The 22,135-nt window shown below is 35.1% G+C and overlaps 3 protein-coding genes and 1 long non-coding RNA gene across 9 annotated transcripts; 2 read left to right on the top strand and 2 right to left on the bottom strand.

Annotated features, from left to right (window-relative positions):
- Positions 1-165: 165 nt before the first annotated feature.
- LOC111808784 (uncharacterized) lies at positions 166-2,877 on the bottom strand. Its single transcript, XM_023694960.2, has 6 exons — positions 2,481-2,877; positions 1,597-2,392; positions 1,398-1,493; positions 839-987; positions 544-745; positions 166-436 (listed from the first exon to the last, which is right to left on the bottom strand). The coding sequence occupies exons 2-6, from the start codon at positions 2,197-2,199 to the stop codon at positions 263-265; spliced, it is 1,224 nt and encodes a 407-aa protein (XP_023550728.2). The 5' UTR covers positions 2,200-2,392; positions 2,481-2,877; the 3' UTR covers positions 166-262.
- A 189-nt stretch (positions 2,878-3,066) lies between these two features.
- On the top strand, positions 3,067-12,634 carry LOC111799251 (uncharacterized). Of its 2 annotated transcripts, none has more exons than XR_015422652.1 (3): positions 3,067-3,287; positions 6,745-7,059; positions 8,216-8,401. It is a non-coding gene; the product is annotated as an uncharacterized LOC111799251 (long non-coding RNA). The 2 variants fall into 2 exon arrangements; XR_015422654.1 differs by lacking the exon at positions 3,067-3,287 and adding an exon at positions 12,334-12,634 and having other exon boundaries at positions 6,170-7,059; positions 8,216-8,338.
- On the bottom strand, positions 8,561-11,578 carry LOC111799238 (transcription factor TCP3). Of its 2 annotated transcripts, none has more exons than XM_023682714.2 (2): positions 8,983-11,578; positions 8,561-8,883 (listed from the first exon to the last, which is right to left on the bottom strand). In XM_023682714.2, the coding sequence occupies exon 1, from the start codon at positions 10,310-10,312 to the stop codon at positions 9,017-9,019; it is 1,296 nt and encodes a 431-aa protein (XP_023538482.2). In that variant the 5' UTR covers positions 10,313-11,578; the 3' UTR covers positions 8,561-8,883; positions 8,983-9,016. The 2 variants fall into 2 exon arrangements, with proteins under 2 accessions (XP_023538482.2, XP_023538474.2); XM_023682706.2 differs by having other exon boundaries at positions 8,561-8,901; positions 8,983-11,576.
- Positions 12,635-18,889: 6,255 nt separating the features above from the next.
- LOC111799126 (transcription factor GTE3, chloroplastic) lies at positions 18,890-21,911 on the top strand. 4 transcript variants are annotated; one of them, XM_023682546.2, is made up of 5 exons: positions 18,893-19,192; positions 19,279-20,757; positions 20,851-20,899; positions 21,066-21,145; positions 21,644-21,911. In XM_023682546.2, exons 2-4 carry the CDS (start codon positions 19,291-19,293, stop codon positions 21,128-21,130), a joined length of 1,581 nt encoding a protein of 526 aa, XP_023538314.2. In that variant the 5' UTR covers positions 18,893-19,192; positions 19,279-19,290; the 3' UTR covers positions 21,131-21,145; positions 21,644-21,911. The 4 variants fall into 4 exon arrangements, with proteins under 4 accessions (XP_086973887.1, XP_023538314.2, XP_086973885.1 ...); XM_087117761.1 differs by lacking the exon at positions 21,644-21,911 and having other exon boundaries at positions 18,890-19,042; positions 19,282-20,757; positions 21,066-21,528; XM_087117759.1 differs by lacking the exon at positions 21,644-21,911 and having other exon boundaries at positions 21,066-21,528.
- The last annotated feature ends 224 nt before the right edge of the window (positions 21,912-22,135 follow it).

The following is a 22,135-nucleotide window of genomic DNA, read 5'->3' on the forward strand; positions in this document are numbered from 1 at the left end:
GATAGTATGTTGCTCACGAGTATGAGTTTTATAACTCATCATGTTATGCTTAAGATGATGTTTACAAATTTCTCCCTAGCTTATATTCAATTTATTACTTGTTTTTTAAACCTTTGTATGCTGATTTAGCTCAAACATAAATGTAGACTCATTGAGTATATCTGATTAAGGAAAGAAACTTGAACATACCATTCTTATGATCTCAAACATATGGTCTACTCTGCAAAAAGGTTCCAAAAGCAACAGGTACAAACTCTGGTGTTTATAATTTCAGATTAAGATCAACACTTTCATCTTCAATATTGAATCTGCCCAAAGTTTTGGGGGATGCCTGGCCACTTTGTGCCATTTCTGGAGGGAAAAAGCGGTAGTATGGCTGAAGTCGATTGCACCAACTCGGTTTTGGATGGGGACAAGTTGGGATCTCCACGCTTCCCTTCAACAAATCGACGAAAACAGCAAAAATTATCAGAATGCAGAAAGAAACACGACCTCGGTGCACTAACAACTCGAAATGGATATCATTTTTGCTGTTTTTCTTACTCGACGAGGTAGCGATATGAGATCTGCAAACTCATGGTTACTATCCACAACATGAGCTGAAAGGTGCTTGAGTTTTGAGCTTTGGCATATCCATGTAGTTGTTGGAGTGGCTAGTGTGAGTAAATCTCCTCTAAAAGTATTTCCTTTCAACTTTTTCCTTGAATTTGGTTCTGAGGATGAAGATGAACAAGATGGACCTTCTCTGAATAGTAAAAGACAGACGATTTAGACTCACTTAAAACACATTTGATAATTGGAAGTGTTGAAAGGAAAACAAGATGAACATATGACAAACCCGATAAACGGATAACTATAGAAGCCAACGTTACTACAAGAAGCGGATTCATCTGATCTCATAGGAGCAGCCATAGGAGGTCTGCAGTTGAAAGTAGGGCTGGCAGGGATGTCCATAGACAAGGCATATGGTCTCTTCATGCCAAACATCTACAACCACACATGAATATATTCACTAAAGATCATAGCATTCGCTTGTTCGGTTTTTTGATTTTGAACATATCGGAAATTCAACATGACCCAAACTTATAGCTTTTATGTTCAACTCGTGACTGATCGTTACCATATTTTAAGTTAGTCTTCGACTCATCGTGTCTTTTATGACGAGTCCATGCATTCTCATTTGAAACGCAAAAGGTATCTGCTAGCCTAACATGCACTATTCAAAGATAAGTGAACTACAGAAGCCAAAAATTTCCACAGTTCAATCAGGAGGGACTTAGTTGAAGACTAAAATCTACAGAATTTTATCCCAATAGCAAAGCTTCTTACAAGTTGTTAGTGCTATGGCATTGACATGTTTAAGTTGAATGAATTCAAAATGACTATAACCTTGGTACCTCTGGCCACACTGCAGTGTAGTTGCCACAATAGCTTTGGTTTGAAGGGGGCTCTGTAAGAAAGTTTAGCAGGGACGATGACGATGACACGTCCACCTATACATTTCATATAAATATCCTTCATATAATGGTTTTTGAAGTCCTAATTTATATTTAAATGGAAATTTGGAAGACAAACAAACCAAAAGTGGATAATTACCCCTGCAGAGGAAGATAGCTGATGTAGCTGTTCTTTTTGCACCAATCCTGGGGAAGGCCAATCAATGTTGGCTTCATTGGTCAAAACGAAATTCGATCGAAATCCAAAGTTGAAATCGGAGATACAATTATCCTTTTGAAGATTGAATTCTAGGGGATTCCATGTTTTAGGGACCTCTCCTTGCCCAAGTACAGGCATATCCGTCCGTTCGGTCTCGAAACCACCATTATTCAACTGGATCAGTGCAGTACTACTGTTCATGCTTGTATCATCAATATTTATGCTAGGCAAAGGTGACTTAAAAACAAAACTGGATGGAGATAGAGAGGCAAGTGGAACAGAACAGGAAGATTGCTTTATGGGGTGCAAATTTGGAGCTGATACAGATAGCTTAGAGGAGATCTTGGCAGGTGATAAAGAAGATGAGGGTGAAAAAATTGCAGTAGCATTTTTCTTTTGCTGTTCTTCTAGCCTGATCTTTTCAAGTTGTGCAACACCTAGACCTCTTTGAGGAGCTCTCCTTTGTTTTGACTTCCTATTGGAACCAAACCCTAAACTACCACCACCACTACCATTATCATGAGTTTGATATTCTTGTGCCATTCTTGCAATCTTCCATCTAATCTTTATCTACTCACAAAATATCACTCCATAAAATTTGACACAAACCCTAAATTCAGACATGGATATAGACCGTAACTTTTTTGACATTTCAGTAGAGCTCAAAATCACTGGCGTATTTCATATATCTCAATCGCTCTGTTCTAATGCACTTCCATTCACGTTTTGAAAATCACTGCAAAAATCCACAACTCCTTTAATCCATCGGAGAGCAATGCAAATCAAAATCCAAATGAAGTAAGATAACAATCTGAAGAACTTACCCGGCTGTTCAACGCAAGAGATCGAATGAGGAAGAATTTTCGGATTTTTCTCGATCCAGTTGCTTCTTGTCTGTGAGGAAATCAAACTCGAAAAATGTGGAAGGGCTCCATAACATGTTTTCAGGAAAGTTAAATCGGGCAAATCTAAAAGCGCCATAAATAGTAGTGCTCTTTGCGATCTTTTTTGCCGCCCGAATCCTCGGTCTAACTCATCCACTTCCTTCCTAGACCCTGAAAATTCTCACTCTGTTCTTCCCTCTCTCTCTCAAATTATGGTTACAATTCTCTAATTTAAAGAAATGACCAATTATCACTTCAATTTTACTTCTCAACATTCCTCTTGTTCTTCATGGTTTGAAGGATGAACGTTCTTTTAGTTCAAATAAAGAGTGAGAGATTATGAACACTTCAGATATCTTCCGGTAAAAAAACATTATATATTTAATTTAATAATTAAAGACACTGTTTTATTTATTTATTTATTTTTAATTTAACAATTTTTATAAGAGAATAAAATAATTAAAATTCACAAAAAATTAATTTACCAAATTTATATTATTATTTTTTAACTCTACAAATTGCAGTTTCCAATTCCAATGCGCGCGCGCGCCTCTTCTTCATCATTCCGCCATTAGAGGGGCGATCCTTCATCTTCCGGAGATGAAACCGCGGTTTTGTTTTGATTCAGCTGTTAGCTCCAAAATCATGTACTTCGATGGAGCCATGCTTCTTCTCTCTTTTCCTTTTCTTTCTATTTCTACTCCCTCTCGCCTCCGGTGCTGGACGCTGTTTGTTGCTTCTCCTCTGGTAAGCTCCTGTTCTATTTTAAGATTATTTTGTCTTTTATCTCTCTGTATTTTTTTTTGTTGCATTTTGTGAAATTCAATCGAGGAAGAATCATCATCCGGTTTAATGGTGAGGATGAGGGAGAAGTATTTGTTTGCGGTTGTTGTGATTTTGTCTTAAGAGTTTGTATTGATTGTCTTATTTTTCCTGTAGAGCATATAATCTATTTGTTAGAATGTCTGGAAGAGAAGGAATATGGGCCTCTAATTTATACACTCTGCAATTTCCATTTTGAGTAGCATTCTGGTTGAATACGGATGAGTCCAGCAAATTGTTTTTGGACAATATTCTAGCAACGCAAGGTGAAACATGTTTCAAGCAATGGATAACAATTTAGCTTTCTCTTTAATTTGTTATCTTTTGAAGATAAGAATGAAGAGTATAGAAATAGTTTTTCATCATTCTTTCTAGTGGTAGCCTTCCCATAAACTTGGGGTAGAAATAACGAAACAAGAAAGCTGTGAAAGCAGAATGGAAATGTCAAGAAGTCAGTTTGGCTTCATACTCTATATATTTAGAGCCAGTTCTGATTGAATTCATCTCTAGTTCTTCATGTTCCTAGAATGGCCATAAACTTCAGTGATCCAAAATTGATAGCCATCTGGGAGGGTCAGGTGTGTGGTAAGTGTAAACAAACCTTCGGTCACCTCAGAGATAAGATAACACGGGGTCGTTCCACCTGATGAGAATACCCCACGAGGAGCCACTAGCAGCATCCATGGATGTCTAGCTAATATGCTCCACTCCAAAGAGATTTGATTCTCCATCTATCGATGGTATGCAACTTAGTCTCTTGAAGAATAACCAAAGTGGGGTTTAATCTGAGGAGAAAAGTTTTGATTGAAGTCCTTTTTTAGGTATCTCCAACGCCTCCGCCATTCCAAGAAATAACGATCGTAAAATGGGGTTGCCACCCTTCGAGAGCTTAGATGACGATTGGCCATAGTTCACATTGGTAACGGGGCCTGCAAGCTCTCTAACCATCTTCTTCTGCTTTTGTACTATTTTGGTTCTCTTATTGGTGGTGGTATAGGCATAATGCACAAATGATACTCCTGTAACCAAGGAACAATAACATGCATGGCCTCAGCAGGTGAAATGGGTCAGGGGGCTGTATCTCCTCTTCTAATTCAGGCTCGGGGTCGAGAAAGAGGGTGCCAACCTCGGTATTTGCTAATTGAATTTGTTCATTAGAGGGAGGGAGAGGAGTTTTTTAGGCTACCATACCAAGGATGGTGGAGTAGAAGAGAGAGGGAGAGTGCTGGAGACAAAAATCATCATCTATTTTTGTGGTTAATGGTCACCGCTAAATTTTCAGGTGAAGGGCGAAAGGCGAGAGATCGGGTAATTTATGTTGAGCATGGATGGTGGTGATAGCAAGTGGGGTTGGATTTGGACGGGCAACTGAGGGAAAGGGGAAGAAATGGGCTTTATAGTTTTAGGAGGTGAGCCTAGCTTTTATGTACTAGTCTCAGGCCTTTTTGGGAGACGTGGGATTTTTGGTCCATGAGGGGGACGAGCTTTGATAGGAGGGGACAAAAGAGTTATCATTGCTTAGAGAGGGTGGGTCAGCTATTAGGTACACCGATGGTGGCTGTACAGTAGAAATGTCAGGTAAAGGAAGACAAAAAAGGACAGTGGTGTCGGCGATAGACACGATGGATTGGGGGATAGAGACTTGTTAGCAATGGGGTTGCATTTCTGAAGGAGACGAACCGGGAATACTCCAGCGACGGCCCTTTTCCATGAACCCTTTTAAAACAAACCCACCAAGTAATTTGAAATGACAAAAAAGGATCAATCTGAACCATTAGTGGCAACGTAGATGAGGACGAAATAGCAACTTTTGATAGGATAAATTCCGATTTGTTTTCCATAGTCTTGAAGTCTTTTTAGACAAAGCCTCTACAAGCTTCTTTCGTATATCTAAGGGATTGGGCCGTTTGTTTTACATTTTGGGATGGTAAAAGGAAAGGGAAGTGGGAAGAGTTTTGTGAACCATGTTTGGAGAAGGATTTTAAAAACTTTGCATGGGAAGAAGTCTTTTCTCAGATATAAAAAATCCTATGTAAAAGATGGGTTTTTAAAACTCATCCTTTGTTTCCTTTTGTTTTTTTATTTTATTATTATTATTATTTTGCATTATTTCTTCCTTCAATGATTTATTTTTCTCGATTTTCTTTCATTTTTTAATTCTTTTATTTTCTTGGGCATGAGCTTAGGGATTCCAAGACCATGTTTGTTTTAAAGTTTTAATTTCTTCCATCATCTTAAATTCTTTGAAAAACTTGAGTTTTCTTCTGTCTTCATTTATTTTTCATTTTTATTTGTGATTTTATTTTACATATCCATAATTAATTAATCAATTAGTTATCTTGGTTTATCAAAATTAATTATTTAATTAGAGTAAATCAATAATAATTTGTTTAAATGTATATTTAATTCATTTTTACAAATAAAAGTTTAACAAATGAATTAATTAGTTAATTACTATATTAATATTTTAATTATCAATAATTATTACTAATCACTAATTAATTATAAATAATTATTTATTGGGACTAATCTTGATTAGCTCATTCATTAATATATCATAATTTTAAAGTATAATTAGTCATTCAATTTGAAATTGTAATTGATAATAAAGAACTATAATTAATTAAAATTAATTAAGTATTTTATTATAATAACTATTTTAAATATGTTAAACTAATTCTCCAACCACACGAGACTCCAAAGAGTTTATGGAACAAAGTTTTGTAAAAATATTTACAATATTTTCTTCATAAAGAGAAAAATGAACTTTCAAACTTGGGGTAACTTAAGAACACAAGTTAAAATAAGGAGGAATGTTGGAAGATAAATAATATTTAAACCTTTATTATTATTACCTTGAATAAATCAATTATGGACTCTAAGTTTGCCTTGGTTGGTTGACAAGATTTCTTAAATTAATGCGTGCTCAAATTATCATATCATTAAAGAATTGACTATATTATACTGTATTGCCACTCACTTTATTATCCATCCCATCATCTGTTCAGATTGTTCAATGATCAAAAGCAAACTCTAAAAGATATCTGAATTCCTGTAGGTACTATATAATACTGACATTTTAAAGAACGAAGTATAGGACTCATTTATTTAAGCTGTTTTTCCTATATAAATGTGGGAATTCTTTGCCCCTTTTTGATTGAAATGGATGTCTTCTTTAATTATGAAAATTAAGCAGATAAGTCCATGCAGAGAGGCTCCATATCAGTTGGTAGAACAAGGGGCATATTTTACACCCATTGGCAAACAAGAGTTGCTTTATCAGCTGTAAATCAGTTCCTGTTTTTGTCTGCAAATAAATAAGTCTTTAAAGGAGTTTTGTGAAGTTTCTGTTGAGTCATTCTAAAGGTGAACCCATCTGCAGTGGAGGGCGAACTCCTTAGATCTAAGTCCGGCTTCATAGAGCCTTGACAAAGAACAATGGGGATGGAGTTGGAAGGATAGATGGATTGCAGATAGCCATACGAGATACGAGCCAATACTCACCCCACCATCCCAAAGAAGGTGCAGGTGAAGCAATCAGGCGTACTCAATAATAAAGTGACTTATCAACTGGGGTCGAGGGACTCAAATTCAGCCAGAGATTCTCCGTCGAACAGCAAGTGGAGTTTAAAGGCCAGAGATTCAATGTACCCAACTGCTGAAACAAGCTACAAGAAGCTGAAGGTCATTTCTGTAGGTAATCAACCAACCCAGAATCCACAGCTGACATTCAATGATATGAAATTGGTATTCCTCACAATAATTTCACTGCTTGCTTTGTAGTGTGAATCTCTATTATTTTGCCTAACAAGAAAAAAAAAAACTTGGTCTTCCATGAAAAAGTATGCTTTATACTTCCATCATAACCTTATCCTAGGCATTTCCTTGATTAGTTTGCGATTCTCAAGAAAGAAGAAGACAGAGTGTCTGAACCTTAGAGGTCTCATTTACACTTTCCTTGCTCTGTGTTTATTGCTCTGCATATACTGAATTAAAGAAGCACCAACTAAAGCTGAGCATTGTCGCTATCTCCACATGAGACAATTTTTTTTATCCAAGAGTCTGCAACATAGAGAGAAAGACAGAGAGAGAGAGAGAGGAACATTCCAGCTAGATTCTGAAATTTAACAGGGTTGGGGACCATAGACAGATGGTGAAGCAACTTAATTAGGTGGTATCCATCTGTATATTCTTCTATAATTGGGCATTTTTGTGTTCATACCCTTCTTTCTTGGTTGTCCAGTAGATTTACTCCACTCTGCCCCACTTGATCTACCAGCCACGATATCCATCACACTCGTATTGAATATGGTGCAACATTTCAGATTCCTCTACCACAGGATCTTATTGAGTTCTAATCAGTTCCCTTTTCTCTATCAAAACCTACGACTCATTGTTTCAGAAGGAAATACTAGCCCTTATACCAAGACTTAGAAACAGGAATCTAATTCTACCAATTCGGGTACAATAGGATCCCCGAGACTGGTGATAAGCTTCAACTTGAGGTTGAGATAAGAACAGAATCTTAGTGCTGATGGATTTATGAGAATCAGCCTTCCTGTGCTTTCCTTTTCATACTAGAATTCAGATTCCAAGTTTATCATTCAAGGAGGCTGAAAGGAAAGCCACAACGCACTGTTGCCATAATATTTTGCCAATTTTGTGATCAAAATTTCTGAATTTGATCGCTCAGGATTAGGAGGCATACCTTAAGACTTGCTGAATTTCTGAGCTCGAAAACTTCAAGCAATTATCTACTGTTCTTGGAAAATGACTTGTCATTTGCTAACATGCCCCAAAATCCAAGCAATGAAAGAGAAGTGAATGATTTATTCTTATAATTCTTTCTGCAGGTTTTAAGGAAGATGTTGAGGCAAAACACCTTTCTCTGGGAATTCACTCGAGCAGACATCATAGTTGCAGGAAATAGCAATTAGCTTATGCAATCTGGACAACAGCTTAGCTCCTTTAAACAGGTAAAAGATACCGATTATTCCTCTAGTTTTCGTAACAAGAAAGCATCCACCAACTTTAACCAAAAGTTGATAAGCATAAAGTCAAGATATGCCTAAAACTTAAAAATCTCTAGTCTTTTACTATAGAATTATGCTGTTATGCATAGAATTAAGGGGACCATACCACAAACAGGCTCATCAGTAGTTTCCTGCTTCGAAGGGGAAAGTAAAGAATCCCAGAGAAACTAAAACTGAAATATTGATTAAAAAAGTAGTTATAATAATCAAAGTCTTGCTACATAAACAAAACGAAAGACAGTTTCATCGTTGGATTAAACAAATATTAGAACTAAGAGTCCTTTTTTTTTTCCATCATGAAATAACATAAACAACTGACAGAAGATAAATAAACCATGGACCATAAGACCTGAAAAACTCTCAGATTCAGTATTTCCATGGTAAAGGCCATTGAAACAAAACGACCCAAAATTCTACCCTCTTGAGAACCATGCGGTGGCTTGACTGCTGGTGCTGCTAACCTTGGCTTTCTGGTTGATGATGCACACCTGCAATAACATAATCGTCTAAAGTAGGAGAAAATCTGAGGTTAGACCAATTGTGTTGAGGATCAGATAAATTTGAGAAATGGGTTTCGAAGTTAGGACCTGTTGACGGAGAAATCTTGGGATTTTGATCTAATCAATGGCGAGAATCAGAGGAAGCAGAGGATGGCTTGTCTGAAATGCCATTGTGCTCCTCATCACCTTGAATTCGCGTTGGAATGTGAAACCCGGAGAACCCGCCTGAGGCGAATCCTAAACTTGTGTAGGAAGATTGGTGGATTGATGGTGGCATGTGATGCTGTTGATGATCAGTAGCTGTAAGTGATTGATCAATCCAAGCGCGAATTGAAGGTGTGTTACTGGACTGAAGGGGTCCCCTCTGAGAAAAAAACTGGTTTTCACCAAATAATGGCTGCATAAGTGACGACGGTGGCAGTGCAGTTGACAAGTGAGGCGAGTTGAAGACATATCCTGCACTTCTAATCGCAGCTCCGCCATGGCCACTGCTGCCGCCACTACCAGTTTCTGCACCAGATGCATTCCAGGAAGTTATCCTCGGGAACCGGCTAATCTCTGCCGGATTGAGGTTGTTGTGCTCAGACCAACCAGCGGTGGTCACATCAAACCCACTTAATGTGGCGGTGCCGGGGAATAAAACGTGATCATTCTGATGACCTTGACTCTGGTGCTGAGCATGATGATGCCGGTGAATAGCTATTGGGTCTTGAAAAGATTGCAAAGAAAGCCGCAGATCTTGGTTCTGGCTACTCGTCCTGGAAAGCAAATCTTGTGGGAAATTCTGGAACTGAATGGACGATGAGGTGGTCTCCGCCGCCGCCGTGCCTATGGGGAAGAAGGACTTGATGGTATCAGCAATGGAGTCCGAGTCCAACGACGGTGGGAGAAAGCTCGAGGTGCTGTTATTTGGGCCTCCCCCCATTTGGGTATGCTGCAAGTTTTGCAGAGGAAACTCTGAGACTCTGCTGTGGCTCCCCACCACCGAAGCTCTCCGATTACCGGTTGGACTGAAGACATCACGTTGGACAGAAAGTAGACTCTCGTTCTCATCGTTTAGGCTCTGCTGCTCCTGCCGCTGTGTGGATGCGTTTGCTGTGCTCGGGTTCCATGCAGGGAGCTCGGCGAGCTCGTCAATGGAGGCCTTGGCCTTTTTGATAAGCCAGTCTACAGCTTTACTGGGTCGGTCGTAGCCGAGGCGGTCTTGGACATCGTAGAACTGGATGGCGGTATGGGCCGAGAGGCGAACCCGGCGGTCTCTTGTGCCTTTGGCGGTGCAAACTTTGCTGTGACGATCTTTTCTTCCAGTGGAACGAACAATGTGGCCTCCTTGAACCTCCACGATCTCGCCGCCGCCCCCGCCGGTTCTCATCCCCAGCCTTGACGACGTTGCTGTTTGGCGGTGGCTCTCGCCCATTTTTCTCGCATATTCGATGCTCTGGTCGGCAAAAGTGGAGGCAGAGGCGGCAGGTGCCGCCACAGGATGAGGAGGAGGAAGCTGAAAGTAAGAGCGTTTCTTGGGGGCTTGCTGCTGGTGGGTTTGTTGTTGTTGTTGTGACTGTGAATCTAAAGCTGCGTAGTAATTGTGTAGACTTTGGTCGTCTTGGTGGGTGTTTTGAAGAAAAAGATGCTGATCCTGGTGCACATTGAAGGGCTGCGATTGCTGCTGATGGAGGTTATGGTGGTCTTGGCGGTGGTGGGGCGGAGAATCTTGGTCGTCTTCCTCCTCTTTTCCTTCTACATGCCTCGAATTTAGAATCTGGTTCTGATGATGATGATGGCGATTTCCTTGAGGATCCAGACTCGGACTGTTTTGCTTTCCTTCTTCCAGCTTTAAATGGGCAGTGCTTTTTCCTAATCTTAATGGCTTCTTCTATCCTCTTCTCTCTCCTCTCTCTCCCCTTCTCCTTTCTGCAATTGCTGCTGCTGCCACCACTCTGAAACCTGTTGCTTCTGCTGCTGCTGAAGATTCTGCCGCCTCGTCTGCCTCTCCCGAAAAGTTCTGCCATTCATTTTTTTCACTTCCATCCCCCATTCCCTCCCCAACTATTCCCCAATACTGAAAATCCAATACCAAAACCACAACCAGAAGCCTAAACCCAGTTCAATTCCACAGCCTAACCCATCTCTCACGCTCTCTCTCTGTCTCTTTGTCTCTCTCTCCTCCCACTTTCTCTCTCTGCTTCAGCACAGCTTTTGAGAGTTATGTCCCTTTATGTGATAGATATCCACTTGACCAGGAAAACCCCAGATCACTTTACACAACCCCCTTCCTCCCCAATTCCCTTAACGGTCTGGTTGGGCAATTCTCTTTCTACATGAGATATTTATAGAGACAGAGCCTGTGATAGGTGTTCTTTCTCTGGCTACGGATTGTTTGGAAGCTATGGAAATTGAATGGAACAGTACATCATCAAGGCTACAAAGGAAAACAAGAGACCCAATCGAGGTCTTTAATGGCGGCAGCAGCAGCAGCAGCGGACAGTGGAACTTAGCCTACTGCCCTGCTCGTAAAGAAGATCGTAAAGATCTCTGCCAATATCATTACTGAATTTACTGCGATAGTTTGTACTACAGCAATCCCTCCCGATATATTATTTTCTGCCAAAATCTTCTTTTTTCTATTCAATTATTGGTTTATTCAACTTTATGCTGTCTAATACAACACCCTTTCTCTCTCTACAAAACTTGTGGCTTTGGAGCTGTTTATTTCCATTCAGTTTTCTTATGCCTCTCTGACATTAGATCTTCAAAAATAAATTCCAACTTCAAAAGGGGTTAATAATTGATAGGAACATATTGAAAACTCTGACATGGGTTACTTCACAAGTGGAGAATCATTAGTTCATGTTGAAATTGGAATAACCTTTTATTTGTCCTTCTTTATCTCCTTTTTTTTTTTTCTTCTTCTTCCCTTTATTACCAAAGCAGAACTGAGGTGGAGAGATTTAGAACTGTGTGGAATCTTCAAGCTGTTGTACCCTACCTTCTCAAGTCAAATGTGACTCACTCCTTCCCTTGGCCTTGCCTTCTAATTCCCATTTGGTTTCAATTGACATAGTTGATTCTGTAATTTACATAACCATTGCTTTATTTGCATACATGTTGTTGTTGTGTTTTTTGGTGAATAATATGAAGAAAGTCCTTTAATGATATTATTGAAGCTTTATTTCCATTTGCAGTGACAGTTATTGGATATTAACTTTTAGCAGCGACATGTTTTTAACTGCTTTGCTGAAAATATAGTTACTGAATCAACCATTTCAACTGTTGTAGTAGTAGTAGTGGTGAATAATGGGTGTGCCAGAAAAACATAAAAGAAAAATTGTCCTTTCTGTGTGTAGAAAGGGGGAAGGGAAATGAATTGGAAAGAGAAGATTGAAGAGTTTCTTAGTTGAATTCAAATTAACTGACTCACTTATTGTTTTCATTTCACAGTTTTTGATAGGCTGGAAAGCAGTTTTGGTTATAGCTTTTGGCTGAGCTCTCTCTCTCAGGTACTTGTCTGAATCCTTTGGTAGATTGTATCTAATTATATGCATTTGTTAAATATTGTGCCCTTTGTTTCTCTCTCTTTTACTCCTCTTATTATGACCTCTCTGTGTTTTGTTGTCTTTCTAAAACACCTTTAATGGCTGCCCTCTCTCTCTCTCTAGAAAGCTTTTATGATGGGTCTCCTCTGTTTCTCTTGCTTCACTTAGAAGAAAAAAGTTACCTTTTCTTATTTTTATTTTTTTTAAAAGTCCTGGTTTTTTTTTCTCCCTTATTCATTCTTAAATGAAAGGGAGAGATATACAGATATTGATGATTTTTTGTGGATAATTTCACTGATTCTTCTTATTTTTAGGTAAAAAAAAAAAAAAAAAACTTTTTAAAAGTTTTGTTTATAATAATTTAGTTCTTGTTCTGTTCATTCGGTTGTTTTAGATTTGTCATAATTTAGTGTATTCTGAAAAATCTCATCAAAATTAAGTGTTTATTGAGCTCATAACATATTTGGTTAGAGAATAATTGTCATAAATTTGAAATTAATAGGTTGAAATCTAATTCTAAGTTTTTTTTTTTTTTTCTCTTTACAAATATCAATATGCCAATTATTTTTTACAATTTTTGGTTTTCATATTTAATACAGTAGAATATGAACTAATTTCTCAATTAAATGAGGGAATAACTAACGTTTAAGCGTCTTTTATAAAAAGAAATAATTGCTCGACAAAATCCTCTTTGTTCTATTTAAATTATTATATAATTTTTTAAAAATAATTATATATATATATATATATATATATATTATTTGTTCAAAATAATAAATTTTTAAGATAAAAATAATTCAGTTGACTTTAGCTTCCCTTGATGCCATTTAGATTCGTAGCTCTACCTTTTACTAAAAGTTTTTATTTTATTTAAGTAATTTTATATTTTTATTTTATTTTAAAGAATGGTTCTATGAGACAAAAATGCATGATTGGATCTACAGTTTACTTTTGAGATGTGATTTTTTTTTTTGGAAACAATAATAATAATTTTTTTTTTTTTTAAACTTTCATACAAACTTTGAATTAAATTTAAAGGAAAAAAAATTATACCAATTAGATCTCCAAATTAATAATTATAGTTTTTTTTTTACTTGATTTCATTTAACAACTCAAAATCACCTAATAAAATTATTTTTCACCAAAATCTTAATAATTTGCTCTAATTAAGTCGAGAAAATAGATTTAAAAAATCACCTATATTAGTGAAATTGTCATATTCCACCTCTCATAATTATAAATTAAATCCTAACTATAGATTTACGGAGATTTAAAGTTTTAATTAATACACTAATTTTTTTTTCTTTCCAAAAATTATCTTAGTTAAATATCTAGAAATTATAAAGAAAATACCCAAAATTGGTTAAGAAAATAATAGAGTTGATGAAGTTACCCCATTTGAGAGGACAACGAAGCTTCCCTTTCATTTGTTGTGTGGGTCTTTTTCCAGTTCCCAAATCTTACTGTCTTGAAAATGGACACTTCAAAACAACACCCAATAAAAATTAAATCTTTTGTATAATTGGATAATTAACATTTATAGTTACTCACTCATGTTATTATTTATTTATTTATTTATTTTTCCAAAAATAAATAATAGTTACAATCATCTCCTAAATTCAGATATATGTTTTTAAAAATTTCAGGCATGTGAATTTTACCATTTAAAAATAACAAGAATTTCAATGAAATAACTTCTAAAATATTAAAAAAATATTTTAAAATCAAACAAAATATTTGAATATATATATATATATATTCAAAGTAATAAATGAGACAGATCCATTGAAATAATTCTCATAAAAGCATAGCGAATAAACAAGAACAATAAATTAAATTACAGAAAAAATATATATATATAGTAGAGTAGATTGGTACCTTATTTTATTTAAATAATATTTTTTTTATAAATCCTTTATTTTATTAAATTTGTGGGCAAAAATTCTTTTTAACAGGACATTCCAAACGTTTGACTCATAAATTAAAATGGTATATTATTCTTAGGCTCTAAAATCGTACTTTTATTTAGCTTTAGCTTCTAGATTTAATTATTCTAGGCTACAAATTCAATAATATTATATAAATTAAATGCTTAAATTTAATAATTTTTTTTTATATATAATATATAGTACAAAATTGAGGGTTATTTGGGAGCCAAATTCCCTTATATTATTGGGTAGTTTCCCTTGGTGTGGGTCAATTACACTTATGGTTACATTATATTAATATGCATAAATGATTTATGTACGACATGTCGGCTGACATCTTAGCAAATCCATTGTAGCCTTGTTAATACCTAGGACTACTTGTCGTCGTCCCAAAATCAAGATTTCAGCCTTCAAGAACATAAATAACTTGGAAAATCCCAATCCCAATCCCAAGTCCATTTAGTCTCATCATTTTTGCCATTCCTTAAGGGATAAATATGTCTTTTACCCTAATTTCTATTCCTAATCGAACATATTCCGTTACTTGATATTTTAACTAAGACTGTGACTAGTTAGTTCAAATAATACATCGACTACATATTTCGCGTTCTGTAGATCCCAAAAGAATCGAACCTTTTAACATTGCATTATTCGAATGTTGCTATCGAGAAACGTGATAAAAAGTCAAAATATTTGTAGGTATCTATTAAAACGTATATATTTTTTTAGAAAAAAAAAATTTTTGGTTTTTTTTTTTAAATATAGACTAAATTATTAAAAAAAAAAAAAAAAACATAGTCCTATTCTTTCAATCGTTACATTATTATCCTTACTTTCATAAATGTTTCGAAACTGACTCAATTTATTTCGCTCTCGTTCATTCAAACTTAATCTAATCAAATTAGTTTTATTTTATTTTTTATTTTTTATTTTTTATTTTTTTAGGGTTTATTGATAGTGTGTTGGATGTGTCTGCAAATGTTGTCTTGTCCCTTTCTCCTCTCCTATCTCTAATTTGCATCTTTCCCCTTTTAACTTTATTTTTATTATTATTATTATTATTTATTTGTTTTATTCAAACTTTTTTAATGTTTTTTTTATGACTTTTCTTTTAAATATCTATGGATATTAATGTTTTCTTGATATTTTTCTTCCTTGCTTTAAATATTTTACATTAAATTGCGTTCTTTTATTTTTATTTTATACAAATTTTATCTAAAAAATAATATAATTATTTTCCATATTTCTTATTATATTTATATTAATTTAACATTTTCATAATATCAAAATTTAATTGAGAAAACCCTATTTATTATTTATTTATTAAAAAAAAAACATTAAAAATTGTCTGAGAGAGAGACAAAAATAGGGTTTGAAAATGATAATTAATAAATGTCAGAGGAGGTAAGGGCTAAAAAGTAAATATGTTTGAATTAAATATTTCGAACCACATGAATTCTTTTTTTTTTTTTTTTTTTAATTTTTAACTTTTTTACTTCTCTTTGTTTTTTCTCTTTCTCTATTAACATTTTTTTTTTGTATTTTATATATTAAATGCTTACTTAAATATTTTATAAAAACTACGTCAGTTGGTCGACCAATTCATAAATGACTCACAATTTAAACCAAGCTACGTTGAATCAGGTACGTAAAAAATTTCTCGACTCGCCGAACTAAAAAAAAATTAATTTTTAATTTAAAATTCATCTTTTATGATGATCGAGTAAACGTGAGATATATGACTGAATTGAAACTTTAATCGAATGAGAACGATTCTGTGGATACGGAACTTTGGGTAAGAAGTGATATCTGCTACTAGACAAGTGTACCTTCTTTTTCAGTGGCTCAATCATAGAAACTTTAAAGGTAAATATGTTCAGCTTCATTGGTTTTATAGATATTGTTCGTTTTGGTCTATTACGTATCGACGTTAGTCTCACATTTTTTTAAAACGCGTCTGTTATGGAGAAGTTTTCATACCCTTTTAAGGAATGTGTCATTCGTCTCTAAAAACGATGTGGGATCTCTCATTCAAGTACAGTAGATATCGTGGTCATGTAGCAGAATATACAGGCAGCTGTCGATGTAGTTCATGTCAAGTAGGTAACATGGTCTGTAGCAAGAGATGTAAGAGAATACCGAGACAATCAGAATCCGAATTCTAAATCTTTGTTCAAATCTCGAGACGGTTAAAATTGAATAATTGAGTGAATAATAACAAAATTTACCTAATTTATTAGAATAGGGGATGACACTATTTTAGTTTACCTATGTTTATTAGGTTACACAATCTTTGATTTAATGGCTTAATTAAGCTCTATAATATAATCTTAAGACCTTACACTTTATTGCAAATTTAATTGAACTGGTCCCCAAATTCAAAATTACGTGACGTTTAATTCTCGTTTGATAATTATTTTGACCACCAATGGGTCGTTTTTTTAAATTTTGTACTATGACGTTTTTAAATATATTAAATGAAAAAATAATTTTCATTTAATTTAGTTATTGTTTTATTTTATATAAATGTTCGAGTCCTCACCATTAATTTTTTATTTTTTTTTTTGGTAAATTTGAAACCTAACGCATACACGTTTTGATGACTAGATAGTCGGTAAATAGTTAATAGTAATAATTTAGTTCGATTTAGTCCTTTTTTGTAAAAATTGTTGATAAGGTTTTCTGAAATGTTACGTAGGTAAATCAATAAACTAACTAAAGACGTAACGTGTTTATAAAGTTACAAAGTCAACTACCGTAAAATTTGACATTTATTTTTTTTTTCTGTCAAGTATTTCTCTTGTTATAACTCAATCAACTCGAACTATCTAATCATAAAATCTTAAAAAAAAAAAAAAAAAATTTGGTTAGGTTTATGAGTTGACATTTTATTGATCGGGTCAACTTGACCAACTCGAAAATAAGGTTACAACCCAACCAAACCCTACCCTACTTTTAATGATATATATAATTAAAAATAATAAAAAAAATTAATTTTTGAGATTTATTAGATTTGGGAGAGATATTAAAAGGGCATATGAAGAGTACCAAAGAGTATAATGGGAAGTTGCTATCAATCAATTTCAAAAACCCTAATTTTCTTCCCTCTTTTTCTACCCACAATATATTATCATTTTCTTTTATACATATATTTTCAACAATTTAATTTTAAAAAAAATAAAAAATAAAAAATATTTATTATTGTGACAAATTACTCGACCGATCTTAAAGCTTGACATGCCTTCTAGTCAGCATAACACCTTAAGTCTCACATCATATTCAAACCGAACATATTATACATTAACATTTCTTCGTTAAATTGCGTAAAAAATTGATAACTAAAAAAGCGGGAAAAAAAAATCAATAATTTATTTATTAAAAATTAATTATTATTTTTTTACCATGGTAATTGTTGGGTGTGGATGTGAATAGGTGTTGAAGGGTCCAAAGGTGGGCTACAAATCAAAGGACAAATCAACATCCAATTGTCTTTATTTATTCTTTTTTATAAAGTTGCGGACATAATATCGGCAAATTTCCATTACTACCCCTCACCTATTTTTTTTTTCTTTTTTTTTTTCTAATAATTAAAATAAAAATCAATTTTATAAAATTAATTATATTTTCTACCTTTGAAAATTCCCCTACCCCAATTTCAACTTAAACTACCAATGACTCTCCTCCGAGGCATTAAACCATCAATATCATATTTTTCTTTTTCTTTTATTATTATTATTATTATTATTATTTTTTAATTTGGGTATTACCAAATATATATATTAAAATATTCTAAAAAGAAAGATTTAAATATAATCTTTGCATTAAGGGCTTTGCCATGCATAAGCCCAATAGTAATTGGGCCCATTCGAATTCAGCCCTGGCCCAATTTCTCACCAGTTAAATGAACTCAGCATCTGCTTATTTTTAAATTTTAAAATATTATTCGTAAATTAATGATGTATTTATAAATTATTAAATTTGGGACTAATTATTAATTAAAATTTGTCTGAAATTTCATTCAAAAAATATATATATAACTACCTGAAGCTTCACCGTGAAGGATAAGCGTTGTCCTTTTTGAAAGAAAGGTCAAGAAACCCGACCAAAAAGTGATCTCAATTACAAAGTGGTAACCCTATCGATACCACCCTTTTTCTGCTCGCTCCTTTTCTCTCTAAAAAATGGAAGAGGTGGTAGTCGACGTTAATAGTAAAAATATTATTGGTATTTTTGAAAATTTAAAAATATTTTGAGACTTAGTTCAATTTTTTTTTAATATTTTTATTAATTTAACGGAAAAAGAATGTAGATAATAGATTAATAATGGATCTCATTTTATAATTATTTAAGTTTTTATAATTTTTAACATTAAATCTAAAAAATACTATTTTTACATTTTCTTTTAAAAATTAAAAACTAAAAGCTAAATAGGAAATTTTTTTAAATTTTATTAGAATAGTCAAAAGATAAACTCAAATTCATAATTACTTTTTAAATAGAGAAGAAAATGCATTAGACGAAACATGTTGCAATCACACTCGCGGTCTACGCGCGTGAAGATCACCCTCGGCCACCACTTCTGCGTTTCACAGTGAACAACGGAAGTCCGGATTCCGAACTAACCAGAAAAAACGATGAGCTTCATCAATTCGTCCAACAACTTTCCGAATCCATCATCAATCCACTGTACGATTTCTTGGATTTCTTCTCCTCGTGTATCGGAAACCGTAATTTTTTTTTCTCTCGTTCCTGTGATCGTCAAGCTTAAACCCTAGTTTTTGTTGTTTTGGATTTCTGTTCTACATCCTTCAGCTTCGTCGATCGTGCATTAAACTTGTAAGAACTCATGGTTTTTATGGAATTTTTTCTAGTATCATTTGGTATCCTTCTCTTTTGACAGTATCGGCGTTTTGTTATTGTAGCAGATTACATGTATGGCTTCGGTGCTGCGAGGTGGTGGTGAACCGGGAGGGAATCCCAGGAGGACGGATGATAACAAGTTTAGTACCGGAAAACAACGGAAAGAGAGTAAAATCCCCAAACGTGCTCGACATTCCGTACAGATTCCTGCCGTCGCGGCCGCCAATGGCGGTGGTGATCCGTCTTCTCCTTCTCATTATCCGATCGATGCTTTAGTCACGCCTAGGGATTCTTCAGGTCAAAATCGCTACATCGAACAGGTTAATGCCGATGGAGTGCCGGGATATACGAGGTTTGAGAACCGGGTTAGGATTTGCTTGAATTCTAGATCAAGATCTGGGATTAAAGAGCTTACGACGAAGCTTAAGGGCGAGCTTGATCACGTCAGGAGCCTTGTGAAGAAATTTGAATCTCAAGAACTGCAGATTAGTGGTTATGGTGGTGATGTTGGACATAGTCAGTCGCAGTTTTCTGCTAATAATTTGGTAGAGAAGGTTGGTAACACATGGAAGGATGATTCTGTGGTGGGTTCCGCCGATGTGCCCGCTTCTCGACTTGTTCGAAGCGTTTCGGTGGCCGAAAACTTCGGAGAATTTGCAGAGAAAGAAATGAACAAGCATAAAAATTCAAGATATAATCCTAAGACGGAGTTCCCAGTATCGGATTGCGATTCGAATCGAGGTAAGATTGATCCATTGCTTAAAAGCTGTAACAATTTGCTGGAAAGATTGATGAAACATAAGCATGGTTGGGTGTTTAATGTGCCTGTTGATGCCAAGCGTTTGGGGCTTCATGATTATCACAAGATCATAACGAAGCCAATGGATTTAGGCACTGTAAAGATGAGATTAAACAAGAACTGGTACAAGTCACCAAGAGAGTTTGCTGAGGATGTGAGACTCACATTTAGTAATGCCATTACATATAACCCGAAAGGGGAGGACGTTCATATAATGGCGGAGCAGTTATCGAACGTATTCGAAGAGAAATGGAGGATTATTGAAGCCAAACAAAATGTTGGTAAGGATGATGGATCCAGAAAATCTCCAGCTCTTGCCACACCGCCAGTGGAATCAAGAACTTTCAGTAAATCGGAGTCTACGACGAAGCCTCCGCCTGCAAATAGGGAGAGTTTAGGTAAGTCGGATTCGATAACAACGCCTGCAAACGTTCCTGATAAGAAACCAAATGCTAAGAATCATGGAAACATAGAGATGAATTATGAAGAAAAGCAGAAACTGAGCATTGATCTTCAGGATTTACCATCAGATGAGCTGAATAATGTTGTGAAGATCATTAAAAAGAGGAACCAGGGACTCTTCCAAAACGATGATGAAATTGAGTTGGATATTGGTAGTGTTGACTCCAAAACCCTCTGGGAACTTGAGAGGTTTGTGGCTGATTACAAAAAAAGCTTGATCACGAACAAGAGAAAAGTCGACACCGATCTTCAATCATCGCGCTTCTCGACCAAGGATATGGTAAGATTTGAATCAATCTGTTACAGTTTCAAGTTCCTTTCTTATAAAAAACGGTCGGCAGGGTGAAACAAACGCTATATTGTAACGATGCAGGATCGAGCTGTGGATGATGCAGGAGGAGGACCTGTAGGCGGCAATGCAGGTAAAATTGTTGAAATCTTTGGTGAATGCTTCAGTCTATAACTTTTGGTAACTTAGAAATGGAATGATGTAAAAGCATGTTTCCACCATTGAAGCAACCTCTTGATATACCTAGCAGTAGCAGTAACTTGGAGACGTTAATGGTTATATGATCTATGTTTCTACAGACTCTGAAGGTGAGGGCGACAGTTCCTCGACGTGTGGAGATGCGAATCAGTCTCCCTCAGGTTGAATCGACTAAAACAAGGTACGAGTTCGAAGTCTAGTACTGAATGTGGTAGCTCACTTCATGATCTTGTTGGCTTGGAAGCATCACATATGAAAATATTTCCTAATGTGTGATATTTAGCTGAATCAACAAGGTTAAAGATTGACTACCATTTGGTCTGATATTGATAAACATGGGAAGTTTTTGTGTTATCCTCTGCTCTTTAGATAGCTTCGTCTGTTGATATTTAAAAACTTGGAGATCGAAACCGAGAAGGCTGAAAAACTCTAGGAATTTGGCAATTGTTTTCAGGAGAGTCTTCATCTTTCCCGATTTTACGATAAGCAAGTTGAAACTTGGAAGTTGATTGTTCTATTATCCTTAAGTAATCCCATCTGAATAATCCTATAATTTGATCAGAATCTCCAAACCAATTTTCATTTATGTTTCGCATTGATGCTCAAGTAACAAGTCGGGTTACAAATCGAGGCTTGTTCTTATGAAGATGAAACTGACGAATTCGTTCCTCTGCAACAGGATCGTAGGGAGCAATCTCCATCTTCCATGCTGATTTGGAGGGAAGAGATCAAAAGTTCTATTGATAAATTTAGATTATATTCATGATTCCTTCGCATTTTATGAAATCATTTTGATAATTGTATATTTTTGTGAAATAGAACTTAGAAGGTAGCACAAGTTAATTCCTTTCTAGGATGGATTGATTGATCTTTCCATTTTCTTTAGCAGCTGTATATACTTAAGGATCTTCTTTGGAATATGAATTTAATCTTTTCTTTGTCAGCAATGAACTGTTCATAGTGTATTTATTATGAAAATGCAACCAAATTACTAAATTAAATCATAGTAAACTATCTCTTTGAGTCCTAACAATCATTGTAGGTTCCTACTGAAACTTTTTAACTTCACCCCGACCGAACATGGTTGGTATCTTTCGCGTCCTAACAAGCATAGCCATTCTTGATCCATAATTCACATTTTCACCATAATCCCTGAACTTTTAAGTTTATT

Source organism: Cucurbita pepo, chromosome 1 (assembly GCF_057944985.1).
Source record: "Cucurbita pepo subsp. pepo isolate OVF chromosome 1, ASM5794498v1, whole genome shotgun sequence".
NCBI classification, from domain to species: Eukaryota; Viridiplantae; Streptophyta; class Magnoliopsida; order Cucurbitales; family Cucurbitaceae; genus Cucurbita; species Cucurbita pepo.